Source organism: Thunnus thynnus, chromosome 17, assembly GCF_963924715.1.
Source record: "Thunnus thynnus chromosome 17, fThuThy2.1, whole genome shotgun sequence".
NCBI lineage: Eukaryota > Metazoa > Chordata > Actinopteri > Scombriformes > Scombridae > Thunnus > Thunnus thynnus.
The window spans coordinates 11,606,578-11,619,417 of record NC_089533.1 but is presented as its reverse complement, the minus strand read 5'-3'; the positions used below and the strand labels follow the sequence as shown (position 1 = coordinate 11,619,417).

At 40.4% G+C, this 12,840-nt stretch overlaps 1 protein-coding gene across 1 annotated transcript; it reads right to left on the bottom strand.

Annotated features, from left to right (window-relative positions):
• Positions 1 to 930: 930 nt before the first annotated feature.
• Positions 931 to 12,064, bottom strand: LOC137168606 (myosin heavy chain, fast skeletal muscle-like). The gene is made up of 40 exons (XM_067571297.1): positions 11,922 to 12,064; positions 11,616 to 11,838; positions 11,219 to 11,362; positions 10,972 to 11,128; positions 10,834 to 10,861; positions 10,642 to 10,753; positions 10,462 to 10,554; positions 10,318 to 10,381; positions 10,110 to 10,208; positions 9,916 to 10,019; positions 9,686 to 9,824; positions 9,473 to 9,591; positions 9,211 to 9,360; positions 8,959 to 9,129; positions 8,570 to 8,876; positions 8,304 to 8,380; positions 8,129 to 8,216; positions 7,922 to 8,039; positions 7,692 to 7,815; positions 7,457 to 7,593; positions 7,089 to 7,344; positions 6,587 to 6,829; positions 6,303 to 6,479; positions 6,038 to 6,183; positions 5,832 to 5,922; positions 5,335 to 5,724; positions 5,048 to 5,174; positions 4,843 to 4,961; positions 4,000 to 4,196; positions 3,696 to 3,879; positions 3,441 to 3,606; positions 3,138 to 3,262; positions 2,682 to 2,990; positions 2,398 to 2,601; positions 2,156 to 2,281; positions 1,898 to 2,068; positions 1,667 to 1,771; positions 1,477 to 1,572; positions 1,210 to 1,341; positions 931 to 1,050 (listed from the first exon to the last, which is right to left on the bottom strand). Exons 2-40 carry the CDS (start codon positions 11,817 to 11,819, stop codon positions 1,033 to 1,035), a joined length of 5,817 nt encoding a protein of 1,938 aa, XP_067427398.1. The 5' UTR covers positions 11,820 to 11,838; positions 11,922 to 12,064; the 3' UTR covers positions 931 to 1,032.
• Between the last annotated feature and the right edge of the window lie 776 nt (positions 12,065 to 12,840).

Sequence of the window (12,840 nt, the reverse complement as noted above, 5' to 3'; positions counted from 1 at the left end):
CCTCTTCGTCTCATTCCCCCTCTACTGCAGAGAGTGAGACAATAGCAGCTATTCGTGGTGACCACAGCGGTGCTACTCTCAGATCAAACCCCTCCTGAAAAGGGTTGTGTGAGTGTCAGCTGTGGTACACCTGATCCATGATGATTCAGGGAATGAGGGATGCAGGGTGTCTGTTGTATGGTTTTTGACCTCTGCCATGGTCCACCCAGTTTTATGTTCATGTTAACTGGACTGGGTTGGGCCCCCTACTGCTCTGCTGCAGCAGCTCGGATTATAAAGTGGTAGGAGGGCCGCGGCAACTAACCTATAGCCACTTGAGCTCATTGAGGCTGTCTGATAGGTTCTTCTTCCATAGAGTCCAGTAGAGGGCTCCGCCTGTGCTTATACATCTAGGGTTACAATATTGTAACCTTCGTTATATAGAATGGTGAACATGTTTTTGTTAATGGTATGGTGAAAAGTGTAACCAAGTTCATTATCCATCGGTTTGGATAACTGCCAATGTAATGTAATGTAATGTAATGTAATGTAATGTAATGCAATGTAATAGGAATTAATTGTGGCTTTGAAAGTTATATTTTGCCAATGATGATGTATTTATGTTTAAGTTATGCTTTCTGCCTCTGTAAATTGTGAAGGTGTCTTTTAAGCTTGAAGCTGATACTGTTATCACTCTTCCAAAAAGTGATGCTAAGCAGAAGTTTCATTTTACTGGACATTACCATGTGGGTATGAATCATGACTATTCCTAGTGAAGAAAAATGTTAATGTTGAGCTTAAAGACCTCCCCATCCAGACAACTAGATTCTAGCATGAGTTCTAGCCAAGTTAACTGATGGAGCTCCGCCTAGTAACTGTGTTAAATACTGTGTGCTCAAGTGTGACTTAAAGAGAAACCAGAGTAAATAATACAGACTGAATATTATTAAATTATGAGGAAAAAGTTTATTGAATGAATACATTGTAAGAAGATAATTCAACAGCTAGTTCATGTTTTATGAACTCTGTTGAAAGGCGCCAAAAGGATGTCTCTTATTCAGCAGCATCATGCTAGAAAGAAAACAAGAAAAAAAGATTCACAATGTATTCTTACAATAAAAAAAAATAAAAAATGGTATAAAAATATTTAGCTCATAAATGAACGTAAATAACTCCATTAAATTAAGATGCCCACGTAATAATATATTTAAAATGTTATCATTTGGTTACCTTTCCATGATCACGGCTCTTGGCTCTCAGCTTGTTGACCTGGGACTCAGCGATGTCAGCGCGCTCCTGAGCTTCCTCCAGCTCATGCTGGACCTTCCTGAACCTGGACATGTGAGTGTTGGCCTGCTCCTCCTGTTAAGGGTTGGGAATTGAAGTATGATGATGATGTATTTTTTTTAATATGACATCATATCGGTATGGTTTCTTTCTATAATTACTGATTTGTGCTACATTCCCATATGAAAAATTACAAAACATTTGACTCACAGCCTCCTCAGCCTGTCTCTTGTAAGCCTTCACTTTGAGCTGCAGCTTATCCACCAGATCCTGAAGTCTATGCACATTCTTCTTGTCCTCCTCAGTCTATACAAAAAAAGAAGTGTTATGGATGGAGTACAGAAAGAAAATTATGAAATTAGAAAAAATCAGAATAGTTTTGAGTTAAATGAGAAATCACCTGGTAAGTCAACTCCTTCACTCTCCGCTCATATTTGCGGACTCCCTTAACAGCATCAGCTCCACGTTTCTGCTCGGCATCAACTTCAGTTTCCAGTTCACGGACCTGTAATATGATGTTATACAGTTTGTGAAAACCTTGTTAAGGGATTTTAGTAGTGAGACAGATTTTATTTATTCCATACATTGAAAGTGTGATTAACATCCTAAAGTGAATAGATTATGAGTATACCCTTGACTCCAGTTTCTGGAGCTGCTTCTTGCCACCCTTCATGGCGAGGTTCTCAGCCTCATCCAGACGGTGCTGCAGGTCCTTGACTGTGACCTCCAGGTTCTTCTTCATCCTCTCCAGGTGAGCACTGGTGTCCTGCTCCTTCTTCAGCTCCTCAGCCATCATGGCAGCCTGAAATGATATGCATCAAGCATGAACAAGTATTCGGTGAGCTGAATTTGAATTTTATAAAAGGAAGACTCATAAACATAAACTCACATCAGTGATAGCCTTTTTGGCTTTCTCCTCAGCATTTCTTGCTTCCTGAACAGTGTCGTCCACTTCACCCTGAACCTGCACAAGGTCAGACTCCAGCTTCTTCTTGGTGTTCAGAAGACTGGTGTTCTGGAGATAAAAAAAAAAGACAGTTAATTTAATATTTGTTATGTATAACAAAGCTGGTATGTATACTCTATTCATTCTGCATAAAGACATTTTCTTGTGAATAACTGAAGATAAACCTGAGAGTGAAGCAGTCCAACACGCTCACTAGCATCAACCAACTCTTGCTCAGCCACTTTGCGTCCTCTCTCTGTCTGCTCCAGAGCAGCTCTCAGCTCCTCAATCTCAGCCAACATCAGGCCATTTCTGCGCTCCACCATGGCAGCCTGCTCCTTCATGTCATCCTGTCCTCTGACAGCATCATCAAGGTGCAGTTGGGCATCCTGACAACATGTGGAGGAAAAAAGAGTTAACTTTCTTTGCTCTTCAACATTTATTTATGCATTGATTAGACAAAACTCACCTTGAGCTGTCCCTGGACATTCCTCAGTTGTTTCTGGGACTCAGCAGCCTGCCTGTTGGCATGGCTCAGCTGAATCTCCATCTCATTCAGGTCTCCCTCCATTTTCTTCTTGACTCTCAGGGCATCATTCCTGCTCCTGACCTCAGAATCGAGAGTGCTCTGCATGGAGTCAATCACCCTCTGGCTGTTTCTCTTGATCTGCTCCATCTCCTCGTCCTTTTCTGCAAGCTTCCTGTCAACCTCACCTTTGATCTGGTTAAGCTCAAGCTGAACACGGAGAATCTTGGCTTCCTCATGCTCCAGTGTGCCCTAAAGGAAAAAAGTTGAACATGTACCTAAAGGTTACCAGTCTTTCTCAGAAAAATTAAAGTGAAAATCAAATGAATGCATGCCATTACATAAATGCTTTTGTATTTTATCACATAAGTGGTATAATGTTGTAATTTAGATTTTTACCTCTGCTTCCTCCAGTGCTGACTGAATTTCAGTCTTCTCAGTCTCCACAGTCTTCTTGGCTTTCTCCAGCTCATGGATGCTCTTTCCGGTCTCACCAATCTGTTCGGTCAGGTCTGAGATCTCCTCTGTAGAACACCAAAAGGCAAAATCCAGTTTAGAGAAACATAGACTATGCTGTATACATTATATCTAGAAAATTAGGTTCTAACACCACAAAACCTCATGACCTACACCTAAAGAAGTTAAGGAAGAACGCTTACAATCAATATAATAGTTATATGAAATATCATGGGATTGACATACGCTGCAGGTTCTTGTTCTCTCTCTTCATGGTCTCCAGCTGATCCAGAGCCTCCTCATAAGAGTTCTTCATTTTGAACAGTTCAGTGCTGAGAGAGCGAGCCTCCTTCTGGGCTCCTTCAAGCTCTGCCTGGCCCTCCTCATATTTCTGTTTCCATTCTGCAAGGACCTAGAATGATATAGATGAATAACAATGATTAATTTAGTAAGAGAGATTTGTGTTTCACTTGAATCAGTGTGGTTTTGATTTCCTCTTACCTTATCAAAGTTCCTTTGCTTTTTGTCAAGGTTGGCAGCCAGACCATTAGCTCTCTCTACATCAATCATGAGGTCCTCCACCTCACCCTGTAGCCTCTGCTTGGTCTTCTCCAAAGAGGCACACTTTGAGTTCACAGCCTCAATGGACTCCTCAGCATCCTGCAGACGCTGGGCAAGCTTTTTCCTGTTGTGAAGAAGTATTTGTTTACATTCAATTGCATATTGATAGCAAAATATGTGGAATGTTTTCTGGAAAAGCAAGCAATTGAAAACTAATTTAAATTGTAAAAAGGTAGTGACTTACTTGGCCTCCTCCAGCTCCTCAGTGCGCTGGATAGCATCAGTCTCATATTTGGTTCTCCATTGAGCCACTTCGCTGTTAGCCTTGGACATTCCACGCTGCAGCTCAGCTTTAGCCTCTTGCTCCTCCTCAAACTGCTCTCTGAGCAGGTCACAGTCATGGCGGGCTGACTGAACACCATGGGCCAGGGCATTCTTTGCCTGATGAACATGGCAAGATGCATTTTAATTGATCTATTAAATATAGAAATATCATCTATTTCTATCAATCTTGTTTAAATACAATTTTTCATGGTGGCACATGTTGATTGAGTCATTTAGTTTTGGATAATTTACTTTTACATCAAATTTGCTATTTAGTGTAATGTGTGGGACTTTGTGGGATGTTAGGAATTCAGGTGGAAGGTGCTTGGTGAGGAAGGAGAAACAGGTGTGTTTGTGGGGGGTGCTTAAGTCATAAAAGACAAGACTGAGGAGTAGCAGCAACATCCCATGAAGAGGATTAGATCCAATTCCCACAAATCCCCTGGTCAGTTAAATGGTAATATAGTAATAACACAACCCAACACAACCCAGCCACTTCAGACAGTGACTGGCCAGATATGGTGGTAGGAAATGAAGCATAAGTTTGAATTTCTCTCTCAAGCTCTTTTTTCTGCTTTCTAACATGATCGGATGACATGTTGCAAGACCTTTTTTTCTTTTTTTTTAATGCTTAACAGCTGGTGGGTTAGTAGTAGGTGAAGAGTAACAGGTGATTGACTACATTTAAAAAGGAGGACTCATTTCATCCCTTGTTAAAAGCTAATAATAGCACATACTATAGTAACATGTAAACTTGTTATACCTTCACTTCTTCCTCAATGTGTCTCTTCAACTCCTCAATTTGCTGAGTGTAAGCCTGCTTGCCTCTGGTCAGCTGGGAAACAAGAGCGTCTTTCTCCTCAATCTGGCGGGAATACTCACCTGAATGATAAATTGTAAATGTGTTATTTATCAAAATGATCATTACTTTTTTTTTTTTTTACTATTTTTTATCACAAGTGACTCACCATTCTCTGTCTGCAGTCTTGCCCTCTGTGCACTTATGTCATTCAGCTGGCGCACATTCTCATCGTTTTTGGCCTTCAGCTCACTCATCTGGTCCTCAAGAGTTCTGCACATTTTTTCCAAGTTGCCCTATCAGAAACACAACATTGTGTATTTAAACATATTTACATGAACAAAGAGAATGCTGAGCATTTATCTAAGTTGAAAGTTACTGCCATATTATCCATTATAGTTCATATTTATAAGCATAATGAAAGTCAAATATTTCAGTTATACACAAAACACCCACTTTGGATTTGGCAACAGCCTCCATGTTGCTGGAGAGGTCATCAATCTCCATCTTGTACTCGCTCTTCTCCTTCTCCAGCTTCTGTTTGACACGCTGGAGGTTGTCGATCTGCTCTCCCAGCTCTGCAACACTGTCGGCCTGCTTCTTGCGGAGAGCTGCTGCGGTAGCTTCATGCTGCAGGGTTGACTCTTCAAGGTCACGGCGCAGCTTCTGGAACTCAGCCTCACGCTTCTTGTTCATCTCAATCTGAGCGGCTGTTGCTCCACCAGCTTCCTCAAGCCTCTCACTGATCTCCTCAAGTTCCCTGGAGAGGTCAGCCCTCTGCTTCTCCACCTTAGCCCGAGCAGCCCGCTCAGCCTCAATTTCTTCTTCCAGCTCCTCAATACGAGCCTAAGTTTGATGATAGTAATATCAAGAAGGCTTATTAAGTGGAACATACTGTAACAAGTGGTTTTTCAGTACAAAATCAGAGTATAACATTCATGTCAAATACTAACCTGGAGTTCCTTGATCTTCTTCTGAAGCTGAGCACCAAGAGACTGTTCATCCTCAATCTTGCTGAGCAGCTGGCTGGTCTCAAACTCCTTCCTGGAAGAGGAAAAAACAGTTATTGCTGTTACAGTTTTAGTTTTGACTCAGGGTCATTGTGTTGCATTATGGCAGTAGTTCAATGTAAGGGTTAAAGATGAAAAAGAAAACTTACTTCTTGATTTTCTCCTCAGATTGCTGCTTGTCATTCTCCAGATCCATTATGGATTCCTGGGCCAGTTTCAGATCTCCCTCAAGCTTCCTCTTGGCTCTCTCAAGGTCCATACGGAGCTTCTTCTCTTGCTCCAGTGATCCCTCAAGCTTTTGAGATAATATTATAATGTTGACATAAATAATGTTTTGAATTTTTATCATGGAATGTCAATTCTAACACACAAGCTAACAATACAAACATGTTCTGAAAAGTAATGTTTTCTCACATCGTCCACTTGCTGTTCCAGCTTTGTCTTGGCCTTGGTCAGAGTGTTGACTTTGTCTTCCTCTGCCTGGAGATCATCCAGCGTTTGCTGGTGAGCCTCTTGGAGGGCTTTCTTCTCCTTGGTTAACTTGGCAATAGACTCATCTTGAGATGCCATCTCCTCCGTCAGGTTTTTCACCTGGAAGTGTCAGGCAAGGTGCATTATTTCCATCACTTTATATGTTTGAAAGGTAATTTCATATACTTAGTCATTTTTTATAAATGTAGGTTTAAACTTATTCCAACCTTGTTTTCAGTTGCATGTTTCTCCTTCTCCACTTTAGCCAAGGTGAGCTCCAAGTCATCAATATCTTTCTTCAGCTCAGAGCATTCATCCTCCAGCTTCCTCTTCTTGCCAGTCAGCTCAGCATTGATTTCCTCTTCATCCTCCAGTCTCTCAGTTGTCTCTTTGAGTTTGGCCTCGAGTTGGATCTTGCTCTTAATCAGACCTTCACACCTTTCCTCAGCATCTGAGAGGTTCTCAACTTCCTATAGTACATTTTGAATAAAGTGTAAATCAATAAGTCAGTTATACTCTGAATATACATAAATGTTTTCAGGATTAATACAAAAAATATACACATATTTTTTTAATATATTCATTAACATTTGTCAATCTACATGTTTGGTCAGGCACATAGAAGATAAGATGACCAGAAGAGTATGTGGCATCTTTAAATTTCACCTAGATAACTGAAAATGTTAGTGACAGTATTCAATTAGTGTAGTGCGGATGTATCCTACTAACAGAAGCCACTTGCAGTTGCAGGTCATTCTTTTCCTGCAGCAGGGAAACCATCTTCTCCTCCAGCTCCTTCTTCTTGGCCAGGGCAGCAGCCAGGTCTGTTGTCATCTTCTCATAGTTCTCCTTCATGTTCATCAGCTCCTTCTCAGTCTCAGCACTCTTCAGAAGAGGCTTGATCTTGAAGTACAGATTCATCCATGGCCAGTTTTTCACATTCATGAATGAACGGATATTGTACTGAATACTGAAGACAGCCTCTCTGGAAAATTCATATAAATAAAGTGTCATTTTTACTGCAACGTGACTTAACAAAAACAGCTGTATCTATTTCATTGGACAGAACAGTTCAGTGTACTGTATGACAATCATACCTCCTCTCCATCATCTTAACAAACTCCGTCCTCATGAGGAATCCTCTGCAGAGAGCCTGAGTCATGGTCACCAGAGTAGCCAGTTTCTCATCTCTCATCTCCTCCAGTGTACCCAGCAGACCAGCTTTGAAGAACACCTGTGTGGTTGTTTGAAGGAACTCAGTCATCAGCAAAAATTGATACAAAAGGACATATGTTCATGGCATATCTATTGAAATTGTTGATAGAAATTAACCTTAGTGTGCCCAAACTTGTACTGAGTGTGATCCACATCAATAGAGCCTAGAAGCTTCTCTGCAGCTTTTTTGTTGTCAATGAACTGTCCCTCAGGGATGACGCTGGCATTTAATACTTTGTATCTACAAGACAACATTATGTTGTTACTTACAATGACTCCACATCTTGGCCGGCTGTTTTAACTCAGCTGAAATCAACTTGACTTGCTTATATTAAAAATTGCATCACCTCTGCTTGAAGTCACCGTAGAGGATTCTGCTGGGGAAGCCCTTTCTGCAGATTCTGATGCCTTCCAGCACACCGTTACACCTCAGCTGATGGATGACCAAGAAGTTCTCCATAAGACCTGAAAGTTGCAAATTCATATTGTTTCAAATATTTCTTTTAATCACTATGTCACATTTAGTGTGCAAAGCTGGGCTATGTGCTTCTTACCTGGGGTCTTTGATTCATTAGGAATCAGGCAACGGACAAAATGAGGGTGAGTGCTCCTCAAGTTGGTCATCAGCTTGCCCAAATTCTCCTGTGGATCAAAACACAAGATAAATGGTCAACAGTATTTCAAGATGAGGTTTTCAATTGGTATAAAACAATATGAAACAATTCATACCCTGAAAAGAGCAGACACAGTCTGGAAGGAACCACCCTTCTTCTTTCCCTTTTTGCCACCGCCGCCACCAGCAGCCTCTGTTTTCACAAACATTAAATTTAATTAATGGCACTGAATAAATAACTTTGTAGAATCTCTTCTAAGTTTTCTTCTCTGTGGAAAGGGTATTTTTTAATTAAGTCAAATGCATGAATATATTACCACAGAGTACTCATCAGCTTTATACTATGCCTGAACCAAGTAACACACAGTTTCTAATTTCTTACCATCACCTCCGCCGTGTTTTGCATACAGGAAGGCCAGAAGTTTGTTTGAGGCCTTCTGATAGAGCTGGACAACTGAGTCATTCAGGGGGTCCTTGTTCTTGTCCAACCAGCCAGTGATATTGTAGTCCACTGTACCAGCATAGTGAACCAGGGAGAAGTGAGCCTCAGGCTTGCCCTTTGCAGGTTTTGGCTTCTCAAAGGCCTTGGTCTTTCCAAGATGCTGATCATGCAGCTTGTTCTTGAAAGTTGTGTCAGAAGCCTTGGGGAACATGCACTCCTCTTCAAGGATGGAGAAGATGCCCATTGGCTGAGGAAAAAAAAAATCATATAATGGAAGAAAACATTTGCACATGAATCAAGAAGCCACTTTGACCTTATTGACTGCTCACCTTCTCAATAAGCTCAATGCAGGCAGCCAAGTCCATACCGAAGTCAATGAACTCCCAGACAATGCCCTCTTTCTTGTACTCCTCTTGCTCCAGGACAAACATGTGGTGGTTGAAGAACTGTTGCAGTTTCTCATTGGTGAAGTTGATGCAGAGTTGCTCCAAGCTGTTGAACTGCAATTACATGAATGTATTAAATTGCATATCAAAATATTGTTGATCTTTGAATTGCTCAGACACTTTCCAGCTACTCACATCAAAGATCTCAAATCCAGCGATATCCAACACTCCAATGAAGAACTGTCTTGGCTGCTTTGTGTCCAGCATCTCATTGATACGGATGACCATCCACAAGAACATTTTCTCATAGATAGACTTGCACAGAGCCATGACAGAATTGTGGACCTAGAAAAAAACATTTTAGAATGAGATTTTGTCAGAATAATATTTTCATGTCAAAATGCAAATATTGCCCTTTTATATATTATTTTCAAACAATACATTTTCTTTATCTTACCTGTGGGACAGTCTGACCTTTGGTCACCATCTCATTTCCGACCTTGACTCTAGGGTAACACAGAGCTTTGAGCATATCAGCTGAGTTCAGGCCCAGGAGGTAGGCGATTTTATCAGCCACTGATGGAAAAACAAACCTTTAGCTTTATCTGTGAACTGGTACATGTTTTGAAATGTACATACTAACCGCACAAGATATCATTATCAGAATTACCCTCAGTGCCATCAGGTTCAGCCTGCTCCTCACGCTGCTTTTGCTTGAATTGCATGTTGCCATGATGCATCACAGCACCAGTCAGCTTGTAGATGCCCATCTTCTCCTCAGCATTGAAGCCCAAGATGTCAATAGCAGTCTACATTGTACATGAAGCATAGTTATTGGTATTTGAACCATTTTCCCCAGTTGTCTTAGGCAATATCTATTTAACTGAAATGTTTTCTTACATCTGTTGCAATGAACTCCTCCACGTCATTAATGCTTTTGACAGTGATTTCACCCTGACTGACCATTGGGTAGTCATAGGGGTTGGTGGTGATCAGAAGACCCTCTAGAGGAGCACAGTAACGATACCTATTAGTGTTTAGTGTTGTCTTTGGTATTATTTCAATGTCATTTTCAAATTTGCATAGTAACATACCCAGGAGCTCAGGCTTGTGGCCAGTCATCAGCTGATAGAAGATGTGGTAGCTCCTCTCAGCAGACAACTGGAAGGTTACACGGGACTTCTCCAGCAGATCTAAGAAAAACAACAACAAAAAAAAAAAACCATCAGCTTTATTATTACTTTATCAAAGACCAGATTATAGCCCAGATGAGTCTTGAGTCATACCATGGTTGAAACTTACATGTTTCAATATCAGCTGAAGCCAGCTTTCCAGAAGAGCCAAAGTGGATTCTGATGAATTTACCCTAGAGAGCCAGACCATTGAAAACATCAGTTTTTGTAATTTAGCAACAAAATGTCTTGAGATGTTCCCTGGATTACTTACAAAACGAGAGGAGTTGTCATTCCTCACAGTCTTGGCATTACCATAGGACTCCAGCAGAGGGTTGGCTGCAACAATTTGGTCCTCAAGGGAGCCCTGCAAGAGAGGATTTGAGTTACACAAGCTAAACATTCAAATTAACTATCCTCTGACGATCAGTTTTATCTTAAACAACCAATTTACCTGCATCTTGCCAGGTGTTGGCTCAGACTTCTTGGCTCCAATAGCTGCAATTGTTGCAAAGTATTGGATGACACGCTTGGTGTTGACAGTCTTTCCTGCACCGGATTCTCCACTGGGGTATAAGAGACACATGTCAAGAATCTGCTTTATCGTCATTATATGATTTAGCATTACAGTTTCTGTTATACTTACGTAATCAGGATAGACTGGTTCTCACGATCTGAAATGCAAACAAACATTTCACATGAATTCCAGTTTTGTAATTCCTTCAATAAACTCATGTTCAAGTTTAATTCCTACACAATTTAACACTGCTAACTTTGACCTTACCTGTGTGCATGAACTGATAGGCATTATCAGAGATGGAGAAGATGTGAGGTGGTGCCTCAATCCTCTTCTTGCCTCTGTATCCTCCCACAACTACAGAATCATATACTGGAAGCCACTTGTAGGGATTCACCACAACGCAAAACAGCCCAGAGTAGGTCTGTAATAGCACAAATAGAAAATAAACATAGTGTTAACATTTAGATATGCAGATATAAATGCACATCGCATTAGTAAAGTGGAAACTCACGTAGATCATCCAGGATGCAAAACGCTCTTTGAGGTTATACAACACACAGGGCTCGTTGAGGTGGGTCATCATGGCCATGTCCTCAATTTTATCAAACTTTGGAGGGTTCCTGGGAAAGATTTCATCTTCTTTCACAGTGAGTGTCTGAAGAGATATAGTAAAAATACAGTAAAAATGTTTTTACTAAGATTTTTTTTTCTTCAAATTTAGAGTTAATCAGATGGATGTCCTTGTTAACCACTGTGTCAGTTTGAATTTAAAACCACTACATGTTTTCCTAAGATATAATTTTAATAAATGTTAATGGAAATAATGGCATCCTCCTACATAGAACAGGGTCTTCAATGGAAATAGATGGGAAAATGTTGTTAAAAAAGTAAAATAATGAATTGCCTACCTTACCACAGTCTGTTTCAACTGTGGCTTTGCCACCCTCTTTCTTCACAAGTTTACCCTTGAGATACATCTCCTCCTTATCAGTCACAAAGAAGGCGGTTTTGGCATCAAAAGGAGCAGTTTGTGCTTCAATCCTCTCCTTCTCTGGCTTCCGGAGGTAGATGGCCGCCGGGCCATAGCACTCCATCTCCGCGTCTGTGCTCATGTTGGCACTTTAGTGGAGACTGAAAAAATGGAGTTAAAATATCAGCATGATGTCGTAATGGTGTTGTATCCATCTGATGTTGGAGATTTTGACATTTTTTACCTCAGCTGGTTCCAGAAAATGATGAGTGGCACAGTATCTGGTGGAGTCAAGATGCTATAAAAAAGATGATTAAACATGAGTACAATAACTTTTTTCAGTTTGGTTTTCTCATTTTAAATCTTCCTGGCAGAATGTCAATTTGAGAGCAGTGGAGCGTGAAGGTGGTAAAACTTCTAAAACAACTAAAATTTAACTGATAAGTGCTAGCTGTATTCAGTTGAATCATGAAAGTTCAATTCTCTCCCACCCCCTTAACTGCCCTCCACACCCAGAGAAATAGTACTGCTCTTAATGATCACTTAGTATACAGTATGTGTTGAGACAGGATGTGTACTGGACGTCAACACAAATGAATTAATTGTGCGATTTCTGGGAAAAAAAAGAAAGAAACTACTTACATGTTTTAAGAGTATTTCAAGTAAATTTTTTTGGAATAATGTCTACTCAAGACTACTTTGATATGACATGAAATTTCACCTGAATATCATCTAAAACAAAGATAACTCTGACAAAGAATCATTGACAATATGCATTAGCAACACATTAACTTTACCCACTGATCAATAGGAATTCAAACTAAGATTATAGTCAATACACTCACCTGTGTTGGGTGCCTACCAGTCCATGCAGAAGTCCAGGGCTGCCTCTTTTATAGAGGGTGGGAGTGCTTGGTCAGCTGTAGTCTCTCACTCAGTTTGGTCATGGCCTCATCCTGTTGCTTATTTTGTGGCAGTGATGTTTATGCAGCTTGTAAGCATTTAATTTGTAACTAGAATTTGAAAACTACATAATGCAGCATGATGTTGTACCAATTGATTTGATTTCATCACAAATGTGAATGTGACACACAATATGGGTGTTAAAATACTGAATAAAATATAAAATTTGACCATTGTTTAGTAGGAAAATGGAAATTTAT